The sequence below is a fragment of the Pagrus major genome, chromosome 1 (genome assembly GCF_040436345.1).
Source record: "Pagrus major chromosome 1, Pma_NU_1.0".
In the NCBI taxonomy this organism is placed as follows: domain Eukaryota; kingdom Metazoa; phylum Chordata; class Actinopteri; order Spariformes; family Sparidae; genus Pagrus; species Pagrus major.
Genome location: NC_133215.1, coordinates 25,753,057 through 25,772,732, shown reverse-complemented (window position 1 = coordinate 25,772,732; position 19,676 = coordinate 25,753,057). Strand labels below are relative to the sequence as shown.

Here is a 19,676-nt window from a genome sequence, read left to right as displayed (position 1 = left end):
ACAGTGCTGTCAAAATGAATAAAGGTCAGTTACACTAGTAGTGTAGATACCCCCTCTTTTGGCTCTTAACAGGAAAGTTAATGTCTTTCTTTCAGTTCATTACAGGATGTTTGCAGTGACGCCCGGCATGCAGCCTGTGGAGAGGGATAATGAAACTGATACTGCTATTGCCATTGAGATCGTGGTATTGTGTTTTATCTTCACGCACAGATTTGAAAGTTAAATGATACGACTTATCTAAACACATTTCACCTAGATATCTCCTCCATGCCTCAAAAATACTTGAATGTTAAAAAAAACGCAGCAGAAGTGCCCTCTCGGATGCCCCTATGGTAGATAAAACATGATAAAGTGCCCATTAGGGTGCCCTTCCAGTACCCTTCCTGCGTGCTGGTGCCCCACTGCATAAAGCTGATGCCCTTTTTATTTTTTTCCACCCCTGCTCCTCAAATATCCTGAGTCAGTGTTGCCAGATTGTGCAGTTTTTCACCCAATTGGGCTACTTTTATCATGTACCATCAGACTTCCGCCAATGAAAAGTTACACTAAATTACAATATACTATACTACTGTATAGTATGATTCAGAGTGACAGGGCACTGTGACCAGTTGGCTCAGCTTAACACACAGAGTCATAACTGATGACCATCAAAACCATATTTCATTTCACGTTAATACAGCTAGGTTAAAACTCTTTTCCTAATCAGCACTCAGTCCTAGCTGTGTGAGTGAAAGTTAGCGTTCCATACATATCTAAAAGGTTTAATGTCGATCTCTAGTAACCACTGACCCACCACTCATCCATGTCACCCTCTGTGTCAGTTGGTCATATGAATGCAGCCTCTCCCTCGGCAGGAAGAGCGAGCAATTTAAGAAATATCTGTGTGTCAATCAAGCAGCTGATTAGACTCACAGATGGTAGTGAAAAGATAATTAATGGAGGATTTGATAAAAAAAACAAAGCAGCATAAATTTAAAAAAAATTATTTGTGGTTTGTTTCACTTTAACTGTTGTAAAGTTGTACCTTATTTTAGACCCCTGAAGGCATCATTTTACCACGTGATCAAGTCATTCTAAAATCAGGGATGCACTCTGGAGATCACAGACTCACTGAAATTGTCAGGTAAGTTTTTTGTGAAAGTTGTACATTTGACCTTTGTTTAATAGAGGATTTCCCTTGTTTACATTTATAGCTGAATTCATTTGTTTTGCTTTAACATAAGTCTACAATCATGCTAACGGCCCTGTGAGGCTGTACTGACCCCTTTCTTGCATGAATAATTAAACCACAAAGTACCAATTCGTTTTCGATGTTTGTTTTTACTCTTAGTGAAGTGAAATACTGCATATAATCTATACTGAAGGAGTTACATAACACTCAGCTGCATTGCACACCATGCACCAATGGTATAAAAAGTGACTAAATAAGAGATGTTTAAAATTCTTTCATCCAGATTTTGATTATATTTTCTTTGTACAGCTTTTTGTCTGTGACTAAAAATACATACATCCACTTCAGTGGTATTTTTGCACCAAAGGGTTTATTCTGCCTCCTGAACATATTTTTATAAATCTATCTAATCTAAGACTATTTAACATTACTGTTTAATAAAATGTGTTGACCAAATTAATCAAGTGTAGATAATATCCTAACTTTAAATGTGTGTGTGTGTGTGTGTGTGTGTGTGTGTGTGTGTGTGTAGTATCGGACTGTGGAAGGTAGTGGCAAGGTTTCACAACAAACCACAGCAGAGCTTTTCTGCAGAGTTTGAAGTCAAAGAATACGGTGAGTCAGAGCAGAGAACCTCTCAATCTGGAGTTTAAAAAAAAGTATCACTTGTACTGATTTTTTGCAGATTGAACACGCAATAAAATGCATTCAATTTTTCAGTGCTGCCCAGTTTTGAGGTTAAACTGACACATGACAACCCCTTCTTCTACGTGGACAGTGAAAACCTCAACATCAACATCAGAGCCACGTATGTGAAGGTTTTTGTTCCGTGGATTAAGAGATCAAGTTGAGGTTTATTTTAAGTTTTGGTGGCTTTCTCCCTTTTCATGTATGTGTTTTTCTTTTTCTTTTTCTTTTTTTTTTTGCTGTTACATTTTCACCACACCCATTTTTTAACTTCTTTTTTAGCCTATTGTAAAATCGTCAATGTCCTTGTGGTTTCAGGTATCTATTTGGTCAAGAGGTGGATGGGACGGCCTACGGGGTATTTGGGGTTATGCATGGAGGTCATAAAAAGAGTCTTCCCAGCTCTCTTCAGAGAGTGACAGTGAGTATACACTCACACATTTACTTGTTTGTGTTTTTCTCTCTTGCTCATTCTTTTTAGTTAGCAGTTGTTCAGCAAAGACAAACACAAACCTCTGCTTGTTTTACAGCTTACTAAAGTAGATAAAGTAAAGCATTTTTGAATGATGTGACGTTAGATCAACAGCGGCATAGGAGTGGTCAAGCTGAAGAAAGAGCACATTATGCACACATTCCCGAACATCCACGACCTGCTGGGGAGCTCCATATTTGTAGCAGTTGGCGTGCTGACGGAGAGCGGTAAGAAAGAGAGAATGTGCCTGAGAGTTGTTGCCTAATGTGAGGCCTCACACAGAGCATAAAATATGGAGTGAATATGAGGTATAAGACCCCACAAAGGGCAACAAGAATATGCACTGGAAACACATTAATTAGAACAATTGATGAAGTATAGTATTAATACTGAATAGCAGAATTTAATTGCATTGCATTCACCTTGGGGCACCACCCTTTAAAAAGTAAAGAATGACAGCCAATTCATTCAAAGTAATTAAGTCTCACTGTGGAGGTGACTAAGCTCTTGGCTCTGAACCCCACAATACACACAAATGCCATAATCAACTTAATAAAAATAAAAAAAACTGCCAACTACACAAACACCTGATACATATTGGACATACAAATGAAAAAATAAATGCAATGATGAATGAATGCAATGAATACACTGAAGAACAACTGATGAATGAAGGAGGACAGCAGTACACCAGATTAAGCAGTGCATGATATGACCCAGTGGTTAAAAACATGAACACTTGAAATCAACTTAATGCACCATTCAGCAGCTGACAGATTGATACACAAGGGAAATACTTGTAGCGATCCAATATCACGCTACAAGTATACTACCAAAAATTGCACCTAATTTTGCTATGCTGCCATGTACATTCATGATACTTTACTACGCTTAAGTGCACTTGACTTTTGAGTTTGTAAAAATACTACTTCAGTAATGTTGTATCAAAAAGATACATTTTGTAGTGTAGCAAAAGTGTATTCCTGCAGGTGAGCCATTCAATATAATTACTAAAACATTTATATGTGCAAATCTATGTATTTGATGTGATCAAAGTATACCTATAAAGGCGTAACAATTGTACCTTATTTTGATTTCATTTGTAGTGTTTTGAAGATGAATATGCCATTTTACAAATGAAGTAGTATTTGCTTGTAGTATACAGTATACTCTAAACTAGTACAGTGAAATGCATAGAGTAGTTTCTCAAATTTACCATCCAAAAAAAATAAGTGCTTCAAATTCTTATAGGTAATGGCATGGCAAAGACATCATGTCCAGATGAGGCTCATCAGGCGTGCATTAATGTTTTTCTGTCATCAGTCGAACTGTATCTTTAGTCAAACAGTCAAACAAGACCAGAGGGAAGACAAGAGAAGTAAAAGTGCTTGTACTCAATAATTAGTTTGGGTGTGTATGTGCATATATCTTTGTACAGGTAGTGAAATGGTGGAGGCAGAGTTGAGAGGTATAAAGATTGTCCAATCACCATACACCATCCACTTCAAGAGAACGTCCAAATATTTCAAACCAGGAATGTCCTTTGATGTTGCGGTAAGTGTGCACTTGCATGTAATCAAAATAAAGGAGTACATCGAATTGCCACCTAAAATTCACCAGTCAAAACCAAACACACAGGACTATATCCTGGGAAATAAAAAAACAATATATTTATTTTTAATAACCTACAATAAAAGACATTTCTTCAATGCTACCTGTTATTTGTATGGATGTTGGCATTGAAAACAAAACCTGAACTGAAAAAGGAACTTTGGCATTCAAACACTTTTATCCCAAAAACATTTTATTGGCACTGAAACAAATATTTATGTTTAAATGAAAAAATAGCACACATGCATTAAGAATTATTTGATTCTATAATCTTTTTTTGAGCGACAATTATTTAACACCGACAGTTTTTTTGTTTGTTTGTTTACATTGACAGCCGTTTTCAGTTTCAATGCTCTGTCACTACTTTGCTTAGGAAGGGAGGAGTTTGAGTGGAGGTGGTAAGGAAGGGGGTGATTTAAATATAATCTCTTCTGCACCTACCACACACCTATGGTTATGTTTTGAATGACATATTTTGTATATTCAGTGCTAAAATTGAAAGTCACTGTCCTGAGTCCTAATTGTATATGGATCTTAATTATAATGCAAATCTCTTCAAACAGAAAATTAGAACTTTGTAGCTAACGATTCAGTAATCAGTATTAAATGAGTCTAGTGGGTAACAACTCAGTATGATGTCTCACTTTACCTAAAGGTACACAAAAAGAGTAACTAATGATTCAGTCATCAGTATTTAATCAGTCAGTGGGTGATTAAGGTAATCAAGAACAACCTTTACAAGAAATTGGACTAAATGTCAATACACATATATTAATGAACTAATCATTTGCTAATGATTCATTATCTATTTCCCAGTCTGTTCAAATGCTGCCCAAGTGTTACCCTGACATTTGCAGACAGAATTTCTTATATTTCTATAAAAGCAGACGAAAGATTGTCCTGAAATGTCTTTTATGGGATAGTTGGATGTTTTGGACTGTTTATTGGCAGATTGAAGTTGTGAATCCTGATGGCAGTCCAGCTCAAGGTGTAGAAGTGGTGGTGGATCCAGGTGAGGTGCAGGGCGTCACTTCAGAAAATGGCATGGCGAGGCTTTCCATCAATACAGAGAAAAATCCTACACCAATGACAGTCACAGTAAGTGTTGAGAATAGCTTGGATTGTATTTGTTTATTTACATTTTGTGCTTCAGCACATTTAGAAAATGTAGGCAACAGGTAAGTACTGGCTTGTCAACAGGCCAGGGTGCAGGCTCTCACTGAAATTGGACCTCCTAGGTTATTGATGACTGCCTTTAAATGACCCCTTTAAGGTGAACTGGTGCGGATTCTCCTTGAGGTGAACATCACAACCTCCAGCCAATAACGTCACTTTTGAGTGTATGACGTCAAGCTAATGGGGCAGCTTCTGGTGTGGCTGACTGATGCTATGAATAGTAACTTCTCATGCACATTATTTCATGCAACATATGCTAACCTGTGTGTTTAATTTGCAGGCAAAGACCGATGACTCTCAAATTTCACCTGAAAGGCAAGCATCAGCCAACATGACAGCCATCCCATATAGCACGAAGAGCGACAGTTACATCCACATAGGTACTGAAATAACTCAGGGATGGTGGTGGCAGTGCTTTCAAAATACCATGCACAACTTTTTCAATGTCTATTACTCATGTTGATAATTCAAATGTTGTTATTGCAGCTGTGGATTCAGCTGAAGTGATATTAGGAGAAAACCTGAAAATCAACCTCAACCTAAACAGGCAGGAAAATACAGAAATTGACATCACATATCTGGTGAGAGACTTTGCACTTGTGTATGTGTGCATTTGTGAAAATGCTTGAGTGTTCATGTTGCTATCAGCAACCTACGTAGCACAGTATGTAAGCATTTTAGATAGATAAGTACTGATGTGTAAATATGTGTCCACAGATCCTGAGCAGAGGTCAGCTGGTGAAGTATGGCCGTTACAAGGCAAAAGGTCAAGTACTGATATCAGTGATGGAAACCGTTACCAAAAACATGCTGCCATCATTTCGCATCATAGTCTACTATCATACAAATGACAATGAAGTGGTATCAGACTCTGTTTGGGTAGATGCAAAGGACTCCTGCATGGGCTCGGTAAGATACACAACAATGATGCAGCCGAGTTTGAGTGGGCAAACAATACACCCACACACAATGGGATACATTTTATCTGCATCTGTTTTATCTCTGACAAATACAAGTATGCCTCCTCCTTTAGCTGAAGCTGGAATCAGCATCATCAAGTGCATCCTATGAGCCTCGCAAGATGTTTGGTCTGATGGTCACTGGAGATCCAGGAGCCACAGTGGGACTGGTCGCAGTTGACAAAGGCGTCTACGTCCTAAACAACAAGCACCAACTCGACCAGAAAAAGGTAATTGCTTTATCTTTGAAAATATTGACAGGGGCTTTAGTTCCATATTTGGACTTCTGAGTAAGTCAATATTACTTGGTTGTAAAACTGCAGTGTGTGCAACTTTGCTGCACCATTTCCTAACTGCATGCAAGTGTCTGATGCAAACTCAGTGTTGTGTCCAGTGTCCACACTAAATCTGTGAAATGTAATACATACAATATAGCTAACAGCAAGATGGCGTGTGTGTGCTCTGGTACTTATATATTTACTGGAATTATATAATGTTTTCATCCATCCACTTTCGAATTTTGCCTCTTACTCACCCATGCATACACACACCAATAGCAGTAGACCAACAATTCAAGGCACTAGCGTAGCCATCTGGAGACTTTTGGGGTTCAGTGTCTTCCACAGGAACGCTTCATCACGTGGACGATCTGAGGATTGAATCAGACTCTGGGATTAATGGATACCATGCTTTACCTCCACATGTGTTTTAACCCTGTTCCTTGTCTGTTTGTATTTCCACTTTGCTCAGGTATGGGACATGGTCGAGACATATGACACCGGCTGCACACCAGGTGGAGGGAAGGACGGTATAAGTGTGTTCTCCGATGCTGGGCTGTTGTTCGAGTCCAACATGGCTTCTGGGACTAAGTACAGAAAAGGTGATAATACATCACTCTCCAGTCTTATTCTTTTCCCTCCAATGGCTGATCCCGTTCCTTCCAAATGCCATGTTGTCAACTAGGAGCCTGGGTTAAGCTGAGGCAGGGCAAGCACATGATAACAAATACAGCTGAGAATGACTGCTTTAGTCAAACATGCAAACACGTCCCTGTATATACCCTTCTCAGGCTTTAATATTGTACCAGTGAAATATCACTTATTACATGTGCATAGACCATTTCTTTCTTTTCAGGGAACTCTGCTTAAACAAACTGTATATAGGTTTGTATTTCTTTCAATATAATGCATATAAAACCAAATAACCCTAGTAATTCTTGTCATTTTACCTTTGTAAAAATGGCTGCGACGCCCATGCTCATGAAATACTTCCATTGTCATTTTGTGTATTTGCAGTGTGTTTGTGTCGGTGCAGCATGTTTTCTTGCTTGTTGTTTTGTCTATTTTCATGTTGCAGTGTGTTGAGTTCTCTCAGCCACCATGCATTTCCATATTGGCCTCAACAGTCAGCCATGGTGATCGCTACATCTGCTGATCTTGCTCCCCCCTCTTTTGTTAATGGTGTCAAAAATCACTCCATCAATAAAGTTTCTGTGAAAATATTACATTTTAACAGTCCTACAACCTGCATCCTACCAGCTAAATAGCTTTGATTTTAAGAATATTCTATCAACTATACCAGAAATCAAGTCTAGGTCTAAACTTGTTGGGTTCTGTTGAAGATCTAGTCTTGTTGTGTTTCCAGAATTGAATTGCCCGGCCCCCAGCAGGAGCAGGAAGAAACGATCTGCTCCATTAAGGGATGTCACCGGCAGCTTAGGTAAGAACCACAGCTCTAAACTGCCCAATAACCTGCCGACTGTCCAGCCATCTTCTGCCACACAGTCCCACAGTCCAGGCTCTCGAAAAAGTTTATAGTTGGACATCTCGTGTCGATGACTCTCACAGTACTTTTTTTTTTTGTTTTTTACCATACTATGAAATTGTGGAAAGATAAAGCAAGTTAAAACTTTTTTCACAATCTGTTTCTTATTTTCTCGTATTTGATCTTGTCACTTAGGTTTCAGGTTGGTTAGAAGTTTGAGTTTTGCCCAATTGTACTGATATAACAGAAGACGAGAGGCCACAAGACAAATTATTTTTCTTTTTATATGTGTATATAAATCCCTATCCTAAATGAACATTAAACATTGTGCTTTTTAACTAATTAGGTGATTTTAGCCTCTGATTGAGCAGCTTTTTTCATGCTTTGTGTATCCCCACAACCCTCTTTTTTCCAGCGAGTCAATATGAAGATCAACTGCAGCGTGACTGTTGTTTGGATGGCATAAGGGACGTCCCTGTTTCATACACATGTGAGATGCGAAGCGAATACATTGGAGACGGTGAAGCCTGTGTCGAGGCCTTCCTGCATTGCTGCAAGGAGATGGAAAGCCAGCGAGCTGAAAGGAAGGAGGATAGCCTCCAACTGGCTCGAAGTAAGAGACGGGGCAAAGGATGGAAGGAAGTCCTGGGTGGTTACTATCCATGATCATACTGCTAATTAGAATACAATAAAAATAGTAACAATTTTGATGACGGTTTAGGTGAAGAGGATGACAGTTACATGGACACCGATGAAATTGTTTCTCGTACCAAGTTCCCTGAAAGTTGGCTGTGGACAGAAATCAAACTGCCTCCTTGCCCTGAAGGAACACGCAACTGGTGAGTCGACAGACATATATACACATAAAAACTGAGAGTACACAAAAACGTAACATTTTTCTTCATTTCAGTGACACCACATCAATAAAGAAAAATATTCCTCTGCAAGACTCAATCACAACCTGGCAGTTCATTGGCATTAGTCTGTCAAGAACTCACGGTGAGGATTCAGTGATGAAAATCCATCTTGTGTTTTAGTTGTTGTGGTGGTGGTGATTTTCTTTGGTCTGTCCCTCACCGAGCTACACCTCTTTCTTTGCTTTGTTGTTTCTTTCCTGTTTTCTTTTAAGGTATCTGTGTGGCCGAACCATTAGAGGTAATTGTGCGAAAGGAATTCTTCATTGATCTGAGGCTGCCCTACTCAGCTGTCCGAGGAGAGCAGATAGAAGTTAAAACCGTCCTCCACAACATCAGCCCTAATCCTGCCACAGTAAGTCTGGACAGGACCGTACTTTTCATGAACCAATCTGGGGAAGCAATTTAAGGAAATATTTAAATAAACCTCTCTCACATAATAATGTGACTCTTCATAGAAGATTTGTTTAGGCTCTATTCTTCTCAGTACTGGAGCTGGATACTTATTTAGGACACGTGGTATTATTGTTTTTCTCCGTGTAACGACATAGAGTTCCTGAAATTGTTATCTCTGTCTTGTTTTCAAGGTGCTCGTGGAGCTGACTGAGACGGCAGATGTGTGCAGCGCAGCTTCTAAGCGTGGGAAATATGTCCAGAAGGTTAAAGTTGGAAGCCAAACTACACGAACTGTACCTTTTGTAATTATTCCCACGAGGGAAGGGGAATACCAGATTGAGGTCAAAGCAGCTGTGCAAGACTCATATCTCAGTGATGGAGTCATGAAGATGCTGCGGGTGGTGGTAAGAGCAACACACTCCATGTTGTGGATTCAGAGCTTTTCTTCTATTGACCACAGCTATATGATAAGGTTTAAAAACATTTTTTTAAAATAAATATTGTGTGTCAAACTGCTACAATTCAGTGGACTAAAAACATAATACACCTTCTCAGAAGTAGCTGTGATTCCTGATGTTTGTCCTAACTGTTGTTTTTCCAGCCTGAAGGCATGCTGATTAAATATCCTCAGACTGTAACTCTCAACCCGACAAAAAAGGGTTTGGGTGAGTTTACTTAGTAAGCAGCTGAGGCATGAAAAAAACTAAATAATGTTGTAGTCTCTTTTGTAACATCTTAATTAACTGGCCATTAATTACATAGTAGTACTACCAACAATTTTGAAACTGGAGATGAAGCTAGCCTTTCATAACATATTGTTTTTCAGTATTATTTTCCAATCTAGCCAACCAAGCAGCCCTTTCTACAAATGTCAGGGTTTGGATTAATGCAAACATTATTTGACAGTTCTTGCCACAGTTTTTGGACATCAAGGCACGAGGGACATTAATGGGAACAAGTGAGAACACCCAATGGGGCGCAAGAGCTCACATAACTGACAGTGTCCATGCTTCAGCAACTTTTCTGGCAGGGCTAGAGAGATAAACGGCTATGCCGCCTCTGGAGGACAAAAATACAGCTCCAACCATTGATTTTACTTCTACTTGGCCTGTTAATTAAAATGTTGCAACATTTGTTTATTATTTGCAAATTAAACCTAAATCTCTTTCTAACTTTTAGATGGCCGACATGTAGAAATTATCACCAGCAGAATTCCTGTGCAAGATTTTGTTCCAAACACACCTACGAGCACACAGATCTCCGTGACAGGTAAGATCTGTAGATGTTGTGGTATGTGGTAAAGTGCCTGTAGTATTAATCAGCCATAACATTATAGCCACTGACAGATGAATGTCATCAATTATCTCGTTACAATGGCACCTGTCAGTGCTCGGGACATATTAGGCTGCAAGTGAATATTTTGTCCTCGAAGTTGATGTGTTGGAAGCAGGAAAAATACTGGCTTCGATAGAAAGGTGTCAGAAAAAACAGTGCATCACAGCTTGCTGCTTCCTTGAGTGCCCATGCTGACCCCTCTCCACCACTGAAAGCAGCTACAATCATGAGCATCAGAATTTGACCACAGAACATTCCCTTCATGGAAATGATATTCCATAATGGCAGTGGCCTCTTTCAGCGGGATAACGCGCCCTGCCACACTGCAAAAATGGTTCAGGAATGGTTTGAGGAACACAATAACGAGTTCAAGATGTTGACTTGGCCCCTAAATTTCCCAGATCTCAATCCAATCGAGCATCTGGGAGATGTGCTGGACAAACAAGTCCGATCCATTGAGGCCCCACCTTGCAACTTACAGGCCTTAAAGAATCTAATCTGCTAAGGTCTTGGTGCCAGATACCACAGCACACCTTCAAAGTCCATGTCTCGATGGGTCAAAGCTGTTTTAGCGGCAAAAGGGGGACCTACAAAATATTAGGCAGGTGGTAATAATGTTATGGCTGATCGCTGATCGTTTCTGTTGTTCCTCCTTGTTCTTAGTGACAATCTATGACCTCACTTTTTGTGTAAATGTTTGCAGGAAAAGAGCAAGAAAATATTGTGAGGAATAGCATAAATGGAAAATCAATGGAGCAACTGATCCGACAGCCCTTGGGCTGTGGAGAGGAGAACATGATCCACATGACTCTGCCTGTCATTGCAATCACGTATTTGGACAAAACCAACCAGTGGGACCCTGAGGTCATTGAGAAACGTGCTGAAGCAATCGAACACATCAAGACCGGTAAGCTCATACAAATGTATTTACTAAAGCACAGATAGCATGATGATCCTACCCTCTCACTGAAGTTACATAGTGAAGAAACAAGTGATAGGGGGGAAGCGTGGCTGAGACAGAGACACCATTCACCCTATTACAAGACACTGTACCATCAACATGATTTTGAAGCTTTTATTTTAAGGTAAAAAAGCTACATAATGTTGCTTTAAAAGTGCTGCTCAAACTGGCTTCCAATTGATAAGATTCAGTAAAGGTTGTATGTTTATTTTTTGTAGGTTACATGAATGAGCTTAACTACCGTAAAAATGACGGGTCTTTTGCTGGGTATACTGATCAACAAAGCAGCACCTGGTGAGGCCTGCAAACACGCATAAACTCATGTCAATCCTGACAAGGATAGGTGTATTTCATGGGCCATAAAGGAAATGATTCTATAACTGCCTCTCCTCTCATCTCCTCTCAAAGGCTGACAGCTTACGTTATCAAAGTGTTTGCCATGGCCAACAATCTGGTGGCAGCAAAAGAGAACGTCATCTGTGACGCTGTCAAGTTTCTGATTCTCTACGCACAGCAACCTAATGGCATGTTTAATGAAGTTGGAAAGGTGTCCCACAGAGAGATGATGGTGCGTGCACTGATTTCATTAATTAGTCTTCAACTTGAGGCAAAACAAAGAATAAAATCCAAATTACATGTCATTGACTCTCATCTTGTATGAATAAAAACATGTGTAATATTTATCAAATTAATACTAAAGAGTACTGACATGTTTGTTCTTGTCCATGTGCACGTGTAGGGTGATGTGAATGGCACAGATTCAGACGCCTCCATGACGGCCTTCTGTCTCATTGCCATGCAAGAGTCACGCACACTATGTGCTGCCACTGTCAGTGTGAGTACCTCACCTCCAAACAATGTTGTCTTCATTTTCCCAGTCATTTTCCAAGTAATGATGTTGTCCCAGGGTCAAATAATATGACAGCATTCAATAAAGCAATCTGTTTAAAAGTGCAATATGTATGAATTGGCCACTTGTCAAATTCATTCTCAAACCAAATAGGGGGCATCATTTACTGCTGCTAACTGTTAGCTAAGTTAGCTGTGCAGCTAGCGGTCCGGACTGGGAGCTTGGAGCACTGCGGGAGTGGTGGTGTTAACACTACTAGCACAGGAGCTTTGGACTGGGCGAGAAATAGCGAGAAAGCATAGCTGGTATCCGTGTATTAATACTGTGGATGACAGGACTGAAACCCTTTTAAATTGATATCAATAAACAAATATTTTTGACAACACTAATCTGATTCAGACTCAGTGTGGTCACTGAGTGTTATTATGTGTGTGTGTTAGTCCTGTGATATACTGGTGACCTGTGCATTTTCTACCCCGTATCTCTACCAGTAGCTACATGTTGGGATTGGCCCAGCAGATAACATTACTGTATGATCAATGATTCCACTGCCCGTTACTATTGATCTGCTCTAACCTTATTGTCCTTCCTTTTTGTCCCCTTCTGTCCAGAGTCTGTCAGGCAGTGTAGACAAAGCAGCGGCCTACCTGGAGAAGCGTCTTCCCAGCCTCACCAACCCATATGCTGTGGCCATGACATCATACGCTCTGGCCAATGAAGACAAACTGAACCAGGAGATGCTCTTTAAGTTTGCTTCCCGAGGTTTCTTTATACAGCAGTATTCACATACATGTTCACATGAAAAGTGATGATGAAATAAGACTAAAATATAGAAACTGGCCATGTACATAGTTTGACCTCTGCAGTACACATGGTCTCTTGGCTTGCCACGAGTACAGTATAGTAATACAAAAATGTGTCTGTTTTCCTCAGAGATGTCCCACTGGCAGGTTCCCATGGGGCGTGTTTACACACTGGAGGCCACAGCTTACGCTCTTCTTGCTCTGGTGAAGGCCCAGGTGAGCATGTCCCAGTTACCTGTATCTGAATGTCAGCAGCATGTCCCGCCTGAAAAACATTCAGCAGTCATCTTTCATGGTACCAGACTAAGGGGTAGAAGGTTGGTGAAGACAAACAAGGAGTGCAAGGATTTTTTCCATGACAGCTGACCATTTCAGTTATACAGATAATTAAAAAGAAATGTCCCATTATATTATCTGAAATGTTATCAGAGAGGCTGCTTTCAGTATTTCAAACTTTTGCAATGCATCACAGTTATGTCACTGCAACAAATATCATGGCACATATAAGCAGCAAAAGTAAACGCTGTTATAAACAAGGGAAACAGGATTAAGCTTTCAGCGTCTGAAAATATTATTATTAGACACTTATAGATTAAAACAAAACAAAACAAAACAAATACTTTCTCATTAAGTAACTCAGAAGTCATTAACAAAGGCTATGTTCTTAGCACCCCACATATTGGTCAAGCCCCACCTTTAGCACCAGCAGAGATGAAATCCTCGCGTCATCCATGCTTTACTACTTCATAGCATGTTGATCTTGAAACTCTGCCATCATTTTTATCTGAACTATACACCTGTTTAGTTTCCTGACTGCACTTTGCACGGCTGTGATGCCATCTTGATGAGAAAAATCTGTCCACAAAAAGATAGACATTTAAACAACTGGCAAATTACTCAAACCTGCTTATGTGGTAGTTCCCTACCTTTTGAGGCACAGTTCTCTATGCTACAAAATGTGTCTCGCAGACATGATGCTTTTGTTGTATGTTGCTTGCACGAGTCAAATTTCATCATGCCAAGATAGAAAAAATACATTTGGTCTGGAAATATAATCTATGCTTCCGAAACTGGCATGTAGTACAGTATAACCTTACATTATATTTCTGCTATATATCAGCTATAACACATTTTTCTTTCTTTTCACCATAATATTTTTTTAAAAATTCCCATGCACAGTCAAACACACTTATTCAACTATTGCCTTTTCGTAAATAAAGGCGTTTGATGAAGCCAGACCGGTTGTCAGATGGTTCAACAAACAGCTGAGAGAGGACGGAGGCTACGGATCAACTCAGGTAACGCAGACCTCTCATTATCCATCTATATCTTTTCACCACTGTACACTTGTTTTTTAAGTAGTCTGACCTCAAACCATTGATTAATTTTCTCACCCACCCTTCTTTTCTTTATTCTCTCCAGGCTACTATAATGGTGTACCAGGCTGTAGCTGAGTTCTGGACCAGTCCGAAAGGACCAGAGTACGATCTGGATGTCGACATCTTGTTGCCAGGCAGGTCAAGGCCTATCAAGTACAACTTCAACAGGGAAAACCTCTACGCCACAAGAACATCTAAAGTGAGAACACACACACACACAAACACACACACACACTGGCTCATTAATGCTATCCCGTTGTTTCTTCTGTTGACCTGTGTGTATGTATTTGTGTGTGTGTGCGTGTGTATGTTTAAATTCACACAGATCAATAATATAAACCAGAATGTGAAAGTGACTGCCATGGGCAAAGGTGAAGCAACAGTGACAGTAAGTAAAATATGTTTTTGAGTTTTAACCCTGCTTAATTATGCTGTTGAAGAAGACTTGAAACCAGCAATTTGCTGTAGATCATCAACTCATTAGGAAACGGTTTACTGTGTTAATAAATCAAGTGAGAAGTAGGATCATGTTCTCATGAGCTTACATTAAATCATACCTCTTTTTACAAACAGTTGAGTCACCCCCTGTTGGCCATTAAAAAGAAGGCAGGCTTTAGGCCCTTCTGCATTGTCTTCACTTTTCATACCTGAAGACTACATCCACTTCTTTCTTTACAGTCTGTTAACTCAGATGAGTCCTTATGTAACCCCTTTTTCCTTAGTGTTTATAATTCTACACTGAGGTCACACCCAATAAGAATAAAACAGGTCCTAGGTGCTCAGCTAAAGATGGTGAATTTGCTGTGGTTCTTCTCTACTGAATTAAGCAAGGGACTTTATCACTTGAGTGGAAAAAGAAAGGGAAAATATCATGTAAATAACGCGGTGCCTCCACTGAAAACTTACTATGCTATGTTCTAGCAAAAATCATGTAAGCCCTCAGAACTCATGTAAACATAGTTTACTCTAAAAGAATGTTAAACCACAATATGTAAAGGTAGAACACAAACATTTATTTTCCTTTAAACCCTTGAGATCTTTGGAATAATACCTTTAAAGTAGAAATGCTTCAGAGATGGATAGTAAATAGAAACAACAAACAAAATGCTTGTATTCTTTAAATCAAGGCAGTTATTACCTAAAGCATTAAAATGCTCATCCTCTTACCCTTTTAGATCAATAGAACAGTTAAAGTTCTCTTCAACACACCAATAGTGAAATATGTAAGTAGATATAATTCTTACTCAAAAGATATAATTTTTACTCAAAAGAGTTCACTTTTAACCCTTACTGTTCTCTCACATCAATGAATTGAAATGTTTTACTTTGAGCTCAAACTCAACCTTTTTAATGAAAATAAACCTATGAGGTTTTTAGCTTATTTGTAAACTAAATCAAATTGTGGTTCTCCTTTAATAAACCATTCACTTATGAAATAATTAGATGTGTTCCTAATATTTTAACTGTATTCACACCTATTGAATGTGCAACATATAATATCAATCACCTGAATGAATAGAAATATCAGAAAAATCAGAAGAGAGTGCTTTCGTGTACTCAAAACACAATAATAGTACCCACACCTGTACCAGAGTATTTTCACAGTTCACATAGAAATAAAATAAATGATAATGGTACCATGAAAAGTCTAACCCAAGCGCTTGGATAATTTTCCTAACCGTTGGGGCCCATTCGTAGCGTTGGTGCACATGAAAATTGTTATCCAGTCATGAAAAGTTAAACTTAGAAACCGGGACAGTTCACAGTCTGCTTTATCACAGTCCCGTGCCGCTATCCTGCACTCGTTTCCAATGTCAAGTACTCACGCAACCTCCCGTTGTAGATGCAAAATGGCGTTAGCCAGCTAGGTAGCAGAGCGATGTCCAGACAGCCCCGCGACGACTCCCGCAGCCCAGGCTACCGTCCGACACGTCCTCGTTATCTGCGTCACCTCGTCCGCTGTCCGCACCGTCCTCTCGACCCTCACGAACGTCGATTGGAAACGTCCTCAAGTCCGTGTTGCGCAGCAGGCTGGTTCTTTGCCACCGAGCTAACTCCTAACAGAGCTAATGTGGGAGCTAATGGCGGAGACCACGCAGTAGTGGCTCAAGAAAAGAAAACTTCACCGTCGTCCACACTAAACACAGTCGACTGAGATACGTGAAAAAGAATACTCTGCACGATTAAGTCTCTCTGGGCAGTCTAATATCTGGGCCAACATTAAGTTCAAGTCTCCAAACATTGACTTTTTCTCTCTCTGCCGAGGACAAACACAGCCAGCTCTCCTGTGTCCCGGGGAACTCTGGGATACTTCCTCCCGCGGAAAAAACATAGTTAGTATTAAACAAAAAAAACTTAACCTTTATCAAGTTTTAAAAGACAATATAATACTTTTAAACAATATAAGACATGAATTACAGAGTTAATATAAAACAATATTAATTTAAACACGACTCTTGTACGACCAGGAAAACAGAGGATTCTGGGAAATTGAGTCCTAATCTACTCTGTGTTCTAGAAGCAGGATAAAGGGAGAGACTGCATGTTTTTGCTATCACTAAGATTACAGAAACACAGTAAAATAAAAATGAATGTTTTTACCCATTTTTAGAGAACCCTACACACTCCCCCCACCAAATGTCAGCATGCCCCCATGCTGTCCTATACACCCACTCAATATGAAACCAGATGTATACATACAGTAATTGGGGTACATTATTTTAAGTGCAAGGCAAGAGTGTTGGTAAACTCACACAAGTTCTACATAAAGCTTGAGGTGTACACCACCACACATGTGAGCTATTATAACGATCAGGAAACAGGATACTACCCACATACACTGACTGTACACTAGAACTCTTCGGGGCCGTCACAGTTTCTCTAGTGGGCTCTCCTAAAGTATCATAGGTAAACTTCTCTGCAGGTTTTCTATCTCTCTCTGACCTTCTGAGTACACATGGGAATTCCACACCTACATTTGCTACCTCTGGGGGCACATCATTATGAACTCTGTCTGTGTCTTCTACAGGTTCACCATGATTTACTTCCACATCAGCATCAGCTATTACTGGTAGGTCAACAGGAGACTCAGACTCTCTTGGCACATCAGTAGGGGATTCACTCAACGCTACTGGCAAACCATCAGTGTGTTCAGACAATACCACTGACAAATCAGCAACTGGCTCAATCTCCACTACTGATAAGTCAACACCCGACTCCATGTTCGGCTCATCACGCTCTGAAGATAACAGTTCTTGAGAACCTGGTTTCTCTGTCTCAATCATGTTCACATCTTCAAAATAGCATCCAAACTCAGATTCTGAGTCTGACGAACAATACTCTCTCTGTGGTTCATCAGATGCAAGGTCTAAAACTTGGGCAGAAGTTTTACTCTTTTCTTTAGCCTTCCTTCTCCTCATAGCTCTTGGAGAACAAGCAGGCTTGGGAATGTCTCCAGCACTCAATCTAACATCTTGTCCTAAGGGCAGGATGTGATTCCGATGCATCACCTTGACTGGTCCATTGCCGTCCACTGGTTTTAGTCGATACACTGGGAGGTCCGACATCTGGCTATCAACAAGGTAAGGACTCGCACCCCAACGATCAGCCAACTTCTGTTTTCCTTTTAGACCAAGATTACGGATTAGCACCCTATCTCCAGGGTTCAGACAGTGGTATCTCACCTTCTGATCATACCGGTCTTTATTCCCTTGATTCATCTTGTCAGCTGTGCTCTGGGCCAACTGATATGCTGCATGAAGCTCCTTTTTCATCTTGGATACATACTTGGTATGTGAAGCCGTGGATGTACCATCTGCAGACACACCAAAACAAACGTCCACGGGCAGTCTTGCTTCTCTTCCAAACATGAGAAAGTATGGGGAGAACCCAGTGGCTTCGTTTGGAGTACAGTTATATGCGTGCACAAGGTGGGCTATGTGCTGACTCCACTTCTGCTTTTGACTCGGGTCCAAAGTTCCTAACATATTCAAAAGTGTCCGGTTGAACCTCTCCGGTTGTGGATCACCTTGGGGATGGTAGGGAGAAGTTCGGGATTTCTTTACACCTAACATTGTCAACATCTCTTTTACCAACTGACTTTCAAAATCCCTCCCCTGATCTGAATGTATGCGGGTGGGAAGACCGTAATGGATGAAGTACCTCTCCCACAGTGTTTTTGCTACGGTTATGGCTTTCTGATCACGTGTAGGGAAAGCTTGCGCATAACGCGTAAAGTGATCTGTTACTACTAAAACATTGCACACATTCCTGCTGTCAGGTTCAATGGATAAAAAATCAATGCACACAAGATCAAGGGGACCTGAGCTATGCATATGTGACAATGGTGCAGCTTTTTGTGGCAAGGTCTTCCTCTTTATGCACCGCTCACATGTCTTACAGTGAGATTCAACGTCCACTTTCATGCGGGGCCAGAAAAATCTGTCGCGGACTAGAGCATATGTCTTATCACAACCTAAATGTCCAGTCTGATCATGCAAGGAGTTCAGGACAAAACTGTGAAACTGTTTAGGAAGTACAAGCTGCTTTCTGATACGTCCATCAGACAACTTCAATGTTCGGTGCAGTAGCTCTTGTTCAACTGACAACTTATCCCATTCTCTTTTGAAAAATCTGAGGTCAGGATGATCTAACTGAATGCTATCTGCAGTTTTGCGCTGCTGTACAGCAAACAACACCTCTCGTGTGCAAGGTTCATTTTTCTGAGCAGCTAGCAGTTCACTTGGGCTGAACTTTGGGAGTTGATCTGTCACTACAGCTGCGGTCTGACAAAATGCTTTGGGCAAAGCGGAGACATGAGTACCGATCTGCTGAATGACACATGGATAGGAGAGATGGCTTGCTCCTTTCCCTGTTGAGGCAGACTGACAAAGTGCTCGCACTCCAGGAACAGGTATCTCATGCCATTCACCAGCATCAGACAAACTTGGATGGGGACGCCTGGATAGCGAGTCTGCATCGATGTTATTTCGCCCTGGCCTATATTTAAGGCTAAAGTTGTAAGTGGACAAAGCCATTAACCATCTGTGCCCAGTGGCATCAAGTTTTGCCGAAGTCAAAATATAGGTCAAGGGATTGTTGTCAGTTCTCACTTCAAACTCCACACCATACAAGTAGTCATGTAGTCTGTCCACCACGGCCCACTTCAGAGCTAAAAACTCTAGTTTATGTGCGGGATA

The 19,676-nt window shown here is 40.4% G+C and overlaps 1 protein-coding gene across 3 annotated transcripts in view; it reads left to right on the top strand.

Moving 5' to 3' along the window:
• The window catches only part of LOC141000874 (complement C3-like), a 64,027-nt gene that overhangs the window by 35,191 nt on the left and 9,160 nt on the right, over nt 1–19,676 (top strand). For 2 of the 3 annotated variants that reach the window (XM_073471759.1, XM_073471775.1), the window contains exons 4-33: nt 96–184; nt 1,035–1,123; nt 1,704–1,786; nt 1,892–1,979; nt 2,177–2,279; nt 2,437–2,557; nt 3,769–3,884; nt 4,893–5,039; nt 5,398–5,497; nt 5,604–5,698; nt 5,835–6,026; nt 6,151–6,306; nt 6,827–6,956; nt 7,721–7,795; nt 8,256–8,453; nt 8,562–8,679; nt 8,751–8,839; nt 8,970–9,109; nt 9,342–9,554; nt 9,752–9,815; nt 10,330–10,419; nt 11,189–11,392; nt 11,665–11,740; nt 11,855–12,014; nt 12,186–12,281; nt 12,908–13,058; nt 13,230–13,315; nt 14,320–14,397; nt 14,522–14,677; nt 14,804–14,866. In XM_073471759.1, coding sequence (XP_073327860.1) covers nt 96–184; nt 1,035–1,123; nt 1,704–1,786; nt 1,892–1,979; nt 2,177–2,279; nt 2,437–2,557; nt 3,769–3,884; nt 4,893–5,039; nt 5,398–5,497; nt 5,604–5,698; nt 5,835–6,026; nt 6,151–6,306; nt 6,827–6,956; nt 7,721–7,795; nt 8,256–8,453; nt 8,562–8,679; nt 8,751–8,839; nt 8,970–9,109; nt 9,342–9,554; nt 9,752–9,815; nt 10,330–10,419; nt 11,189–11,392; nt 11,665–11,740; nt 11,855–12,014; nt 12,186–12,281; nt 12,908–13,058; nt 13,230–13,315; nt 14,320–14,397; nt 14,522–14,677; nt 14,804–14,866 — 3,566 coding nt within the window. The remainder of the gene's footprint in view (nt 1–95; nt 185–1,034; nt 1,124–1,703; nt 1,787–1,891; nt 1,980–2,176; nt 2,280–2,436; nt 2,558–3,768; nt 3,885–4,892; nt 5,040–5,397; nt 5,498–5,603; nt 5,699–5,834; nt 6,027–6,150; nt 6,307–6,826; nt 6,957–7,720; nt 7,796–8,255; nt 8,454–8,561; nt 8,680–8,750; nt 8,840–8,969; nt 9,110–9,341; nt 9,555–9,751; nt 9,816–10,329; nt 10,420–11,188; nt 11,393–11,664; nt 11,741–11,854; nt 12,015–12,185; nt 12,282–12,907; nt 13,059–13,229; nt 13,316–14,319; nt 14,398–14,521; nt 14,678–14,803; nt 14,867–19,676) is intronic. The other variant, XM_073471767.1, reaches the window with a different exon arrangement.